This window comes from Phycodurus eques, chromosome 10, assembly GCF_024500275.1.
Source record: "Phycodurus eques isolate BA_2022a chromosome 10, UOR_Pequ_1.1, whole genome shotgun sequence".
In the NCBI taxonomy this organism is placed as follows: Eukaryota; Metazoa; Chordata; class Actinopteri; order Syngnathiformes; family Syngnathidae; genus Phycodurus; species Phycodurus eques.
Window position 1 is genome coordinate 10592566 of NC_084534.1, and position 14281 is coordinate 10606846.

General features: G+C 39.4%; 1 protein-coding gene across 3 annotated transcripts in view; it reads right to left on the reverse strand.

Annotated features, from left to right (window-relative positions):
- Window positions 1-3208: 3208 nt before the first annotated feature.
- The window catches only part of celf4 (CUGBP, Elav-like family member 4), a 108793-nt gene continuing 97720 nt past the window's right edge, over window positions 3209-14281 (reverse strand). Inside the window, exons 9-14 of one of the 3 annotated variants that reach the window (XM_061687412.1) lie at window positions 12681-12791; window positions 11578-11640; window positions 11119-11196; window positions 7548-7691; window positions 6302-6488; window positions 3209-4295 (exon numbers count right to left, since the gene is read on the reverse strand). In XM_061687412.1, coding sequence (XP_061543396.1) covers window positions 6361-6488; window positions 7548-7691; window positions 11119-11196; window positions 11578-11640; window positions 12681-12791 — 524 coding nt within the window. In that variant the 3' untranslated portion in view covers window positions 3209-4295; window positions 6302-6360. Of the gene's footprint in view, window positions 4296-6301; window positions 6489-7547; window positions 7692-11118; window positions 11200-11577; window positions 11641-12680; window positions 12792-14281 lie in introns of all 3 variants that reach the window. The other 2 variants (XM_061687413.1, XM_061687411.1) reach the window with 2 other exon arrangements.

A 14281-nucleotide genomic window follows, 5' to 3' on the forward strand; every position in this document is an offset into this window, starting at 1 on the left:
TAAGGCTTATAAACAGTAGTTGACTGCATTGTTTTCAAATGTTCATCAGAAACAGGAAATCGAATAATCAATTAGTTGTTTTTGAGATTTCCAACACATGAAGAGGTAATGTGATGGTGATACAAAGTGGCACTTTTAAGCAAGACCCCTCGGTGGCAATAATAGAGCTCAGATCTTGAGTCAAACAGCACAAATAAATAAATACATTGACAAATAAATAAAGACAAATAAGCAAATATTAAAATCTGTCTTTGACATCACTTGGTCAATAAGAGTTGTTTTCTCCATCTTCTAAGAAGTGCTGAAGGCATGGTCCTGAAGACAGGAACAATGATCATCTGTGGACCACAACAGTGGCCCATGCATGTCATATAAAAACTATTTGGTCACGTACCAACTCATAGAAAAATAATGCCATGAAAGCATGCATATCATCTCAAACATGACTTCGAAATAAATACAGAAATGAATAGAACCTAGTAAAGTATTTCTGTTATAAAATAGGTCAACGTGTGTCTAAGCTCTAACTGAGGTCAATGCTCTCCCTGACTGTTTTCTAGATAAATGCCTTGGTCAGGTCCTACATTTTGCACTGTACCCTAGCAACTTTTTTTTTGTACCTGGTTTTAATGAGCATTATCATGTTTTCATTCATATATATTTTTTGAGTATTCAAAGTACTTTATCCAGTCCTTGTAGATAGAAGTAAAAGTCCTATAAAATATGGAAACCTATGTACAGAGGAAAACGGAGCAAAACAAAAACAAACCAACATAAAGAAACAATTTACAGTATATTCATCAGTTTATGTTTACATATATATATATATATATTTATATTCAGACTTCTGGGGTTGTTTTAAACCAGACTTTTTTTTTCTTCTCTTGTCAACTTGTCGTGTACAGTTGTGGGCGAATGAAGATGATGTGCTTGGCATTCTACAACCTGTGGCTAAAACAAATCCACGTCAACCTTTTTTGTTGTTGCTGTTGTTTGTTTTTGCATTGCAGTCAAAGCGGGCTCACCACACATTGAGTTGATTGAGCTTAAGACATAAGTTCTGCTTGATCAAAAACTGTGTACTGGTCACAATGGTCTTTGCACTGATTGCCATGCTCAGGACAGTATTATGAGCGCACCCAAGCCATGCACAGGCGTCCTCGGAAGTCGAACTGAATATTTTTGCCTCACCGGTTTTGGCAGGTAAAGTTCAGTTATTCGATCATTTTAAAAGGTTGAACATCTTGTGACGAGGAATGATGAACCATTTATAGGAAAACTTTTAACAACACATAACGGGAAGCATTGTTTTCCAGTGTCATATAGCCTTATAAAAATTCACATGTATAAATATTCATTTAAGTAATCTCTAGCAGCTGCATGGTGACCTTTAGAACGTACTGTATATTTTACTATTACCTCAAATTGTATTCTATAGTAATACGAAACCTACCTTAGAGGTACAGTCACTATGATGGATAAATGTTTTTTCCACACTTATTGCTCCACTTGACTGTTTTTCTTTTTATATTGGATTACAGAAGGATTTGGACCACTAGGCAGCATTTTCCAAAGCAGGGGTCTCCAACCATTTATGCTATGTGAGGTGTTCTCCCAAGTAAAATAAAAACAGCCAGAAACCGCTCTCGTTTAATATGGTAGGTTTAGATAAATGTAAGGGCTGGAACATTTTCTTCAAAAAAAAAATCATTTATTGACAACAGTGCTTTGAAGGCGGAATATGCAGATATTTGAAAAGCACATACCAGACATTGTCTTTTAAACAGTTGCTTTATTTTGCCATCTATCTGTGGCAAAAAAAGAGCTCTTTCGGCCCCATCACCTCAATGGCACAAATTGGATTAATGGTGTTTGACAATCTGTATCATTTTATGGTCAACCATGGCAGAATAGATGCGAACCGATTAGCTATAAAAGTACAACAATTCAGAAGCGGGTGACGATCTACTGGTAGCTTGGGACATATCTGTTGGAGACCCCTGCTCTATCTAAAGGATATGCTTCATGCCAATAATTGTCAATGACTAACTGCTGATAGTCATTTATTGCCTACACTTACAAACTCACACTAATAATATTGACTTCGTCACAGGTGCCTTGACTGCAGCTTTGATAGTTCGTAGCTGTGCTCGCAGGGTTGATAATGCCCACTTTTATAATAATAATGTGTGAGTAGACGGTACATACATTGTAAAAGTTGAAAGACATCGATAGACCAACTGTGGACATGCATTGAACCTCTACACAGCTGAGCACTGATATGGATCTGGTCGGAGTTTTGACATCATAGTAGTGCGCTGGCTGCTTGCAGAAGTGTGTGTGATTTGTATTCGTTTCATTTTGGAGAGAGCACAGTGTTTGATGGCAGATTCTGCAGGTGACAAGGCACACCCTGACATGGTGACAGCCCGTACGCTACATGCACTTTTTACTGAATGCAGGAGAGAGCAAAGGTTGCGAGACATATTCATTTTGGTTCAAGTTTCAAAGAGAAGCTTTGTGTGTAGATGTGGTGTGTGTGTGTGTGTGTGTGTGTGTGCGTGCGCGCGTCCGTGCAAAGCATAAAGGATATGTTTGGAATCGAGTCAAAGATAATTGTTCTTTTCCTCTAAGATACTTCAGCCTGATTTTTCTGGAAGCCTGCTACTGAAATGTGGCTTTTTGCATTTTCAGACAATATTTACACCATCATGTGCATTCCCACACACGTATCCTTTAGCAGTGCTGCGTACTGTGTGTCAGCATATACTGTAGGTAATCACAAAAAGGAATGCCTGCAGTTTTTGGGAGCTGCCAGATTTGCGATTCATCCCAAGCAGAGCAATTTTTCAAACTCCAGCTAAAATCTCCCCCACCCCAAAATTAATCAAAATTACACCTCAACATAGTCAGTAGCTGTTCTATATACAGACACACATATAACAAATATGTGCATATAAGTACATATGTATTTGCTTATGATTAATATCTGTTTATCCATATATGCCGTGTATATATGAATACATTTTCTTGAACGCTTGTTATACATATATATGTACTGCAAATATAAACAAGTTCGTATAGATCAAAGGTTTCTGATGTTACACTATCTATGAGGTTAGGATGTTAAGTTAAAAAAGATACTGTAAGGCTGTGATGCGGAGCAGCCCCTCCCATGCATTCTCCACCCCCCCACCCCCCCCCAAGACAAAATGAGTAGAACAAAAAATAAACATTTTAAGTGCTTGTAAACTAACAAAGTGAGAGACCCAATTTGGTCATCGGAAATAGTTTTGCCTGTATTCCAAAGCATATCAGCAATATATATGTATATACACACACGTGCTGTGTGTGTACACACACACACACACACTCACACACACACACACACATATATATATGTATATATATATATATATATAGGAAATGTACACTTCTTTTTGGTACAACTCTTGAGCCAGTTGACACTGACTGATAGAGATGCAGTGGTCCAAGTATATTAGAGCTACAAGTCCTCAGCAATAAAAAAATGTTTGGTCTTTTGGTCCCTAAAACAACTAAGGAATGACAGGTAAGACTCCCTGGAGACCGTTGCTATGGTTCTCCTTGGCAATGGTATCCCCTGGAAACGGACAGGCACTCCGAAGCTAAAGACAGTCATTCCAAATCCAAGCCAATTTGTGTCCTGATAATATCACATTCCTTACTTCCGGTCTCTATTCTGGAATTTGTTTCTTTGTGTATCAAGTCAACTGGCCCAAACACATACCAGACAAAAAACATGTCCTTCAACAATCCTCTGTTCAGTTTTGAAAAAGTTTGTTTTGTTCTCGTTAGACTTTTGACAGCCATTGTTCCCTTTAATAGTTCATCGGGGTTGATCATTGAAAGTGTTTTTTTTGTCTTTTACTTTCTCCCCCGTCATTGTTCAAGTAAAAGTTATTGTGGTTCAAAAAAGGTAGCTGTCATTCAAGCAGGGTTCTGAGTGAAAGAATGTGTGTGTGTATGTGTATGTGTGTATATATATATATATATATATATATATATATATATATATATATATATATATATACTGTATGTGCAGAAGAAAAGGTCCAAGGGCAAACCAAGTTGGTACAAATTCTCACTGTGTTCCAAAGTTTTTAGTACATCCAAAAGGAATTTTCCAAGACTCTGACAGCTTTCTCTCTGTCTTGATGTCCTCTCCTTCTGAAGCAGCCTCAGTGTTCCAGATGTTGAGTTTGCATTCTACAGCGGGTAGCAAATAGTCAACATATAATTCAGCTCTACAAAACCTGGAAAACACAATAGACAGAACATTTTACATCAGTAAAATTTGATGATCTTCACAATAATTTAATAGTGATCCATTCTACTTAATACTGACCCCCCAATAAGGTGAATATTACCCTGCCTTGTGAATAATTTGAGTTAAAGGCAGAAGTGGTTTAAGCTTAATTCTTATCTTAATACTGTGTGATACAGTACTGATAATTTTCAAGAATAAAATGAACATACAGGCATACAGTATGTTAGGACATAGCACGTCCTTCAAGTAGCTGAGCACAAAGACTGGGAACCTTTATATCAACAAACATTCTATTATTATTTCATAATGTCTTATATAATTTTGAAAAGCAAATTATACCAATGAGTTCATATTTGCTTCTGCTTTGGGCTCTCAAGGAAAAACTGTGCTTTGGACTATTTGGACATACTCATAAGTGAAGCTCAGAATGACAAAAAGCTTTATCTGTTAAAATGTCAACAGCATTATAAATTGTCCAAGCTTGACAGCTTATATGGAATATTTTTGTGGATGGGAAGGAATGGTGGCGCATTCACATGAATTTGCCCTATTTCTCTTGCAGTGCTTTGCCTCGGGACACGGTCTTTACATGGATCAGTTAGTTTGTGAGTGGGTGATAAGTTGCCCTTGAATTAAGTCATCAGCAGTAAATGAACGACACAGTTTGAACTCTCCATCATGCAGATGAAGGGAGGAGACAAAGAGGAACGGCACAATTACTCGCCTTCGGAGTAATAAATGCCTTTTTCTTTGGAGGCAATCCCTTCTCTCTACAACACGCTGAAGCATTTATGTAAGGACTATCTGTTACCTACAGTGTAACACACTGGGGGACTCTGAAATGTTGTACCAAATGTCAGAAAGCACTGTTTGATGACATAAGAATGACATCTCACACACAGCAGGTGTCTGGTTAAGCATCAAGCTCAATGCATGTGGTACACTATATGGACAAAAGTATTGAGTCACGTGGACATTATCACCTACAGGAAGTGAATAGAATACAAAAGAGAACATGGAGAGCTTTGTTGGATGCTTTGTCCATTCAGCCAAAAGGACGAAAGGTGAGATCTGAGGGCCTTCAGGTGAGCAGGAGTCCTATTTTCTTTGAGGAAAAAAATATTGTATAAATCATCTGGGCTTTCATTACCTCTATTGACATGCGTTGTTGCATTCTGCCGTCGCACATTCCTCTTTTGGTTCAGCATTCTTGCACATGATCTGAAATACGCTACATCACTTTTGACTGGGATCTCATTCATTGTTCATGAAGTCACTGGTTGTCTTACATGGCCGTCACAACAAGCAGCACTCTTCATGCAGACATACATTGTCTCAATTTTATTTTGCATAATGTCTGTGACTGAAAAATTCCATTAAAAGTAGTAAGACCTTTGCGCTTTTGACATTGTTGTCTTATGTGTTTTCAGGGTGGGGCGCAGTCATGCAGGAACAGAAAAGGACCTTTCCACAAAGTTAGAAGCATAGACTTGTCCAACATGTCTTGATAAGATAAAGAATTAAGATTTTACAGGGAACTGAGGGTATTAGATCCACTCCTGATTGAATGAAGGGATTTGTATCAATACTTTCATTCACTTTGTGCAGGTGTGGTGCTTTCTCATGTACCCATACAGCTGCCGGATGTAGCTTATCAGGGGACTTCTATAACTTACACAGTCATCAGTCCAAATGACGATGGGGAAATTAACATTTAAAAAACGGCTGCTTGAACTCTCAGTGATGCTACATCGATGTTCTTTACAAGCAATTTGCAGATGATTTGCTTTTTATTAGGCATCTGCAAATGTTTTGTGGCATTTCTAAAAGGTTAGTGAAACCACATCAGGCACTTTCATAAACAGGCTTGCCATTTGAGCATCCGTCAATATGATGTGCGTCAGCTGAGTATGCAGTGGCCCGGTTAATCACCCATCAAACAAGTGTGACCACAAATGCTTCCCCTGTGAGCTTGGGTCTGACCTGTCTTACCCGGTGTGGTGACAGCTACCCCGGCCGCCATGGATGGCAGCGGCTGGCTGGGGCCGGGGCTAGTAGGGGCGGTTTGCATCCTTTGGCCTCTTCAGCTGCACCTTGAGTCTTTTCATGCCGATTTGGAAGCCGTTCATTGACTGGATGGCAGCTTGGGCACTGCCTGGGTTATCGAAGCTCACAAAGCCTAGGGAAAGAGAGGGGCACAGGTTAATTTGAGGTTAGATGAAGAATGCTAACAAAAATGTGAGTATGAGATTCATTGATGAAGCACTTTAGTTGAGTAGTAGCTGTAGGAAGACATCTGTGCATGTTACAAATCAATACCATAATATTCGCATAATGCTATAAGGAGTAAAATATATTACAATAATAATAGAACAACAACAACAACAAAATCCAACAACAACAGGATCACATTAATAAGAGAGTAGCATGTACCAATATCACAATATGAAGTGATGGAGTTTAAAACCAAAACATCGACACAGTTGTGCTGTATTTCAATCAAATGTTTGGGCTTCCACTTGTGTAATATCTCCAATTAAAGCTGTGTGTTCATATTTTCCAATACACAGACTGGACACTTCATTAGGTAGACCTGTGCAATCTAAATGAGAGCTAATCCAACAGCTGTATCAAACATTTTTCTTTTGAAAAGTCAATCATGCTCAGTTTTTATCGTCTCAAGAAGCTAAATAAGGTCAGCAAAATATTATAAACACAACCATCAACATGTCGTTAAATTGATACTTATCTGACAATCAAAACTGAGCATGATTCTCTTTGTCAAGGCAGTATCCTTGACACCGCTTTCGAAATAGATGTCAGTAGATTGTGCGTGTACCCAATGTTAGTGCGTGTTGCTCATTAGGCACTGATGTGTTCATTCAAGGGTTACCTTAACAAATCTCTATTAAACACTCAGTCACTATCCAATAATAATTCATAATCATAGCATGTTATTTGAAATTCGGACTGGCTCTGGCACAGCTAACATAGCAGCCAAGCTGCCGTCCGTCACAAAGTAAGGCAGAGTTGAATAATTTCAGATAGAAATGTAAAGTAATCAAATAAGTCACCAGTTGTTGCACAACTCAACATAAGTCTCTCTTATTTTCATTTGGTTTGAAACAGGGAGGTGCTGGGAGGTTAGCAAGGGGCTGCAGTAAAGAAGGTGATTAGTAAAAAAGAATAATCAGAATAAATAATCAATAATCTTCTGGTTCTGTTAATTTTTACCCACCAAAGCATTTACTTTGGTTTGTCGCTCGATCCACAAACACTTTGGAGGAGATGACATTACCGAATGGCAGGAACATCTGCATCAGTTCGCCATCCCCAAACTCCTGAGGGAGGTGGTAGATGAACAGGTTGCAACCCTCTGGCCCTGTACATGGGAAACAGAGAGACAGAGACAGGTGTAGGGAGAGACAAAGGCAGGAAATGAAAAATAATTGATATACATTGACTGGACACTTCTTTAGGTACAGTGCATCTAATGAAATCCAATACAACCACTTAATAAACAGTCAGCCTTGACAAAGATAACAATTAGAGATGGGCGAATACCGATACCAGGTATCGATATCGGGTCGATACCGACCTTATTTTATGGTATTGGATACTCGTGAGGGCTCCCAATACCAGCCACCAACACTGGCTTCGAATAAGTCCTCCTCGCCAGTGGTTGCTGCTACACTGCGATGGTTTGACACCTTAGGTATACAATTATCTGTCATTGTGTTAATTGAAATTGTATGTATCAAAAGTACTATTGGAATCGGTACTCAGTATCGGTGAGTACTCAAGAGCGAATACTTGCACTGGTATCGGCCGCTAAAAACGTGGTCTCACATCACACAAACATCCCTAATAATAACGCTCAGTTTTGAGAGAGGAATTTGTGTATGTTGCTATATTATTGCGGTTGTCGCTTACACTGCATCGTACTGAAAACTTTGAAAGCGATTTTACGCTAGTTAGCTGTTTGAAATATTAACACTTCTACACCACTGCAAAGTACATATAGAGTTTGAATACAAAATTGATTTAACAATTACAGATGTACAAAAACATTGGGAAATAATTGAACATACAATGGAGATAAAAAGTCGACACACCCCAGTTCAACTGCCTGGATTTTGTAATATAAAAAATTCATTGGCCCATGACACATTTTCCCACATGCATCTGGGAGATTTCAAGTGTGTTTTTTTGCAAAATTTTGAACCCAACTTTGGGTTGAATGGTTATCAGGTGTGCCTGAATCAGAACCAGAATCAGCTTTATTGGCCAAGTACAGTATGTTTCAAGATACACAAGGAATTTGTCTCTGCTAGTTGGAGCCGCTCTAGTTGACGACAAGCAGCCACTATGACAAAATATGCATTTAGGACATAAAAAACACAAGTATGGAGAGTCATTGAGGAATGAAAGCGTACCACTAGTGTGGTGATGCTGATATAATGGCAATTGTGATCATGAAGCCGTCCTCAAGCAATTTAGAGCAATTTAAAGTGACTAATAGTGCAATGATCTGGTACTGTGACGAATGTGGAAAAGGTGCAGAGTCCTCAAACACATAAGTGGCCAGTAGTAATCAAAAATAGTATGCAAATAGTGGAGCATGATAAAAAAGTAAGTGCACAAATAATGTAGAAGTGTCCCGACAGAGATGTGCAAAGTTGGCAGCATGTTGCAATGAAATTGTAAGTCACCTGTTTAAGAAGTTAATGGCAAGAGGGAAGAAGCTTTTGGAATGTCTGCTGGTTTTAGTTTGCATTGTTCGATAGCACCTACCTGAGGGAATGAGTTGGAATAGGTGGTGACCAGGTTCTCAAGAGAAGGTAGGTGGGTACTGATGGATCTTTCGGCAGCCTTGACTGTCCGTTGCAGTCTGATTTTGTCCTTCTTTGTGGCAGCACCAAACCAGACTTTGATGGATGAACACAGGACTGATTTGATGACTGCTGTGTAGAACTGCTCTTGTGGCAACAGCTCTTGTGGCAGGCCGTGCTTCCTCAAAAGCCGCAGGAAGTACATCCTCTGCTGGGTCTTATTGAGGATGGAGTAGATGTTGGTCTCCCACTTCAGGTCCTGAGAATTCCCAGGAACTGAAAGGTCTCGACGGTTGACACAAGGCAGTTGGACAGCGTGAGGGGCAGCTGTGGCGAAGGATGTTTCCTGAAGTCCATAATCCTTCTGACCGTCTTGAGCGTGTTCAGCTCCAGATTGTGTTGGGTTCACCAAAGCTCCAGCCGCTCCACTTCTTGTCGATAAGCAGACTAGTCACCGTCTTTGATGAGGCCGATGACTGTGACGTCGTCTGCAAACTTCAGGAGTTTTACAGTCGGGTGTGTTGAGGCGAAGTTGTTCATGTAGAGAGAAGAGCAGTGGAGAGACGGCACATCCTTGGGGGGCACTGTTGTCCTGCCCATCAGGAAGCTGAAACAAACTTTTAATCTGCCAGCAGATGGCAGGCGAGACGCTGAGCTGGAGAAGCTTGGAGGAGAGTAGTTCGGGGATGATGGTGTTGAACGCAGAGCTGTGGTCCATGAACAAGATCCTCACGTACTGTAGGTCCGTGTGCCGTCGAGTTGTTCCAAAGTGAAATGCAGTCCCATGTTGACTGTGTCATCCACAGACCTGTTTGCTTGATAAGCAAACTGCAAGGGATCCAGCAGGGGTCATGTGATGCTCTTGAGGTGGTCCAGCACAAGGAAATCAAATGACTTCATGAGCACAGATTTCAGCATGAGTGGTCTGTTGTCACTCAGTCCTGAAATTGCAGGTTTCTTGGGGACTTTGTGAATGGTCAACGCAGAAGTGGGAGTCAGAGGTGTGACGGTGGGCATCGGTGGTGTGGCTGGGTGGGTGTGGGGAGTGAAAGTGTCCTTTTCAAATCTGTAGTAGAAGGTATTCAAGTCGTCAGCCAGTCCTTTATTGTTCTCCGCTTGGGGGGGATGATCCAATTTCACTTAATCGGCTCAATAGTTGTTATCCTACATGCATCTTTGATCATCTGTCTATGCCAGTGATGTATAGTGACAAGCAGAACAAATAATCGCTCTTCCACGACATAGCAGACGGTACAATTAACCTGTGTATCCACCTGTTGCCTCATATAACAGAATAAGGGCCTTGTGTTCAACTACACTGGCCCACATTTCACACTGGACAAGTAACATTTATGTGTTAATTGAGACAAGAGCATCATTATTTTAGTATATGTCCTTTTTGTTACAATCTTTGGTGGTGTGCTGAGATTTTTCTTATATATGTGCCTTGACGCAATGAAGGTAGGAAAAAACTCTATGTAATATTAACAATGATTATCTTATCTATAATATTATCTTTTTTTTCTACTTGGTGGTGCATTGTTTTGTTTGCATTCCACAAGAGGGCAGCAAGGCCACAGTCCTGTATGTGATCTCGCTCCCTTGTTGCAGCTAGCAAACACTTGTAGGATAGATATAGTCAATTAACTTACAGCCTATAATCATCTCTATTTTCAATTTTAAAATGTCACGAAGTGGCATATACGCATAAATGCAATATGACCTCTGCATTTCACCCCTCACTGTGAACACAGAAGCAAGTGTTGGTGTCACAATGCGAGGGATACTGCTCATGTATGCCGACGCTGCTCTCATAAACACTCCCCCACAACTGGAAAACGTCTTCAATAAATACTGTGTTGAGTCTTTCCTGAGCTTCTTCCAAATATGTATTTATAAAGGTTTATGAGCCAAAATTGACAAACAGTCAAACAGATTTAAATGTTTGACTGGTAACCCAAATATTGCATCTTTTACCTTCTCGTTGCTGCTGTGGGATGATGGTTGAAGGGTGGGGAAAGGCCTGGCTGATCTGTCCGTATGCAGCGGGGTAGGCTGCTGAGGCACACACACACAAACACACGCACACACACACACTGATCAGATAACAGCTGGGACGAGAGCACAGTGCTACACACATAGGCACACGCACACACATGCAAACAACATGATATACACCGGGGAACAGCAGGCAATCGATCAGATAACAGACAATAGAGTGTACATGTTTCACACTCACAGACATGCCATAAAAAGCAGAGAATAAATTGATGTTGTACAGGCGTGACACTTTTGGTTACATGGTGAAAATTCCAAAATGCAAATGCAAACAATGAAATATCTTTATCTCCTTCCCTTCTTCCCTCCCGCAAATACACGGACACACACACACATGCACACACATACACACACACACACACACAAACGTTCACACACCTGCATACTGCTGGACTCCCGTGTAAGCCTGCTGGAGAGGATCAGCTGCAGTGGGACTTTGAGCTGCTCCATAAGAGAACATGAAGAGATGAAGAAGGATGTGGAGGGCAGCATGGATGGATGGAGGAGTGGGTGTGCACCAAGGTAAAGAAAGAGGAACAATACAGACAAAGCAGCAGTGAGACGGAGCAGGAATGTAAATGGAGGGGAGGAGGAGGGGGCACAGAGGAAGGCGAGAGTAATATATAATAACAGTGGGCGGGAGCGGGGTTACAATGTGAGGAAATGGAGGGAATAGACATGAGAGGCGAAGAGGTTAGTTCTCAGTGTGAGGTGCAGACCTCTCCCATTGGGCACTAGCTCAATTGTTTCCTCAAAAGAAGGAAAGGTTGCCAAATGTTTGGAAAGAAAGTTTCCTGAAGCATTCATTCATCATTTCAAGCAAATGTACCACTATTCTATGAGGCTATCTTATAGTAAATGGTTTATACATTATATATTATTCACAATATAATGTATATGCATTCTGTACATCTCTGAAGAATATTGAGGTAACTGTATAATCATGGACTTTTTTTGGTATTTTGACCATTTTTCATTTCCTGCAAATAAATACTCACCAACCCAAATATTTGTATTTGGGTTTGAGAGTTATGTTGTCTATATAGGTTGTAGAATAAAAAGAAATTGTTCAGTGTACTGAAACGTCCATCCACTTCATGTACCACTTGACTGGTCGTCAGCCAATCACAGTTATTCAAACATAGTAAAATTAAAGATAATTTGCAGCGTTTTTTTAGTTTTTTCCCCCAGAGCTGTACATATATATATATATATATAAGAATGTGCTATATTATGTGTTTGTGTGGATCCCTATTTTTAGTGTCAAGGTATGGCTACATTTTCCAGCTATGTATTCTGTTAAATCCTAATGAGCTGCTCCCATTTATTATTGTATAAGACTATCTGTAGAAGAAAGGGAATTATAAACATGCTAAAAACACTGCAAAAAAAAACCATACACCACCGATACAACACCAATGTTAACACCAAAGAATGAAGGGGTGGAGAAGATACACATTAGATAAGAATAAGAACACTACCTTCAGATAGAGAAGAAAGAAAACAGCCACCCTGAACTCCAAAACAACTCCTTGGAGCTACACCCAGGCCATTTTTCTCAGAGTCCTCCCGAAAAACCACTTCTTGCAAAACTAGGGAGACAAAAACAAAAAAATAATAATACAATATAATAGTCTCTTTCCTCAACCAAGTGAGGTACAAACCACATCATGTGACACAAATGCATACTTTTGCTCCAGCATCCCCAAAGCACCTTTGCTAGACATGGATTTCCTCATTTTTTCTGCTTTGGGACTCTACATGCCGAATGTGCTCCTCACATATTATGTAAGCCAGTTGAACGCTCATTGTCCTGTTGTGACAAATGTGTTTTCCTCTGAGTAAATATAAATCATGGCTAAACACAGCTGTTTATAAGGCATATATGTATGTCGCTGATAGGCATTATTATGTATTTTTTTATCAGGAACATAGAGGGAATTCATTGCTATGAATGTATCAGTTAAATCTCACAACATTTGGAGATACAGTAGGCCTAAATTATCTTTATTGGACAGTGATGATAAAGAAATTCATTTTGCCTTGTATGTTTGAGAGTATGGTAGTTGATCCTGTTCCCACTTGAATTTTGTAGGATTTTGGCTGAAAAGTAATATACATAATTTAGTCGACCCTCTACAACGTTTGGAATTTTTGGGAAAATATTTTTTATTTGAGAATGTTATGAAAATAATGTGGCCATATAATATCCCCTTAACTGCTTTTAAGTTGTGCAAAAAATATTGGCTGCTTATTATCCTTGTTGCAATTAATGTCCTTTCTTCTGACATAGTCTGCTTCATAGGTCAACAAAGCAATGCTTCCGGTGCATAGAGAGAATATATTTTCATTATGTTAATTGGAATTACTCAAATCCTCATAGTTTCTGCTTAAGAATTGAGTAGAACTGTACTCTACGTAGTAGAAAATGTACATTTTTAAAAATGTATGAATGTAAAGAAAATAATATGCCTTGAACGCAACTCGCCAACTGCATTGAAATTATGGCAAAATATTAACAGCTGTGTGTACGTTGCCCCTCACTGCAATGAATAGAATTCACCCTGAGGATATTTGCATCATAACTCAGCATAATGTTGCAGCTCATGTATAAAGACTAACTTCCTGCAGTAATACCACAGAGAGTGGTTATTACTACTTATTTACTTATTTTTCTAATAATGTTCATACTCAAGTAAGTCAACATTGTAGCTCAACATAACATTGTTGAGAGCATATAATGTAACTGGATGAGTTATTGAATGTTGACTCTGTATCCTCAATCATTTACTTTTTTTGTATAAAGAGCATTGCACTCTATTTAGTAAAAGAATGACTTGACAGATTAATTTCCTACATTGTTAAACATTAAGAAATTGGGATAACACGATCACAACTTCCTAAGCGCTTATCAAGGCAAACTTCCATCCACTGCATTTATATTTCCCTTGTAATAAATGTGCTTTCTTTCTGAGTAGGTCTAAATCATAGCTCAATACGATGTTGTTTCAAATGTCAGAGTAGAAAATATTACTTTTTCCCCCGTTGTGAAAATAGTGTGATTGCTTGAGAAAATTAATAC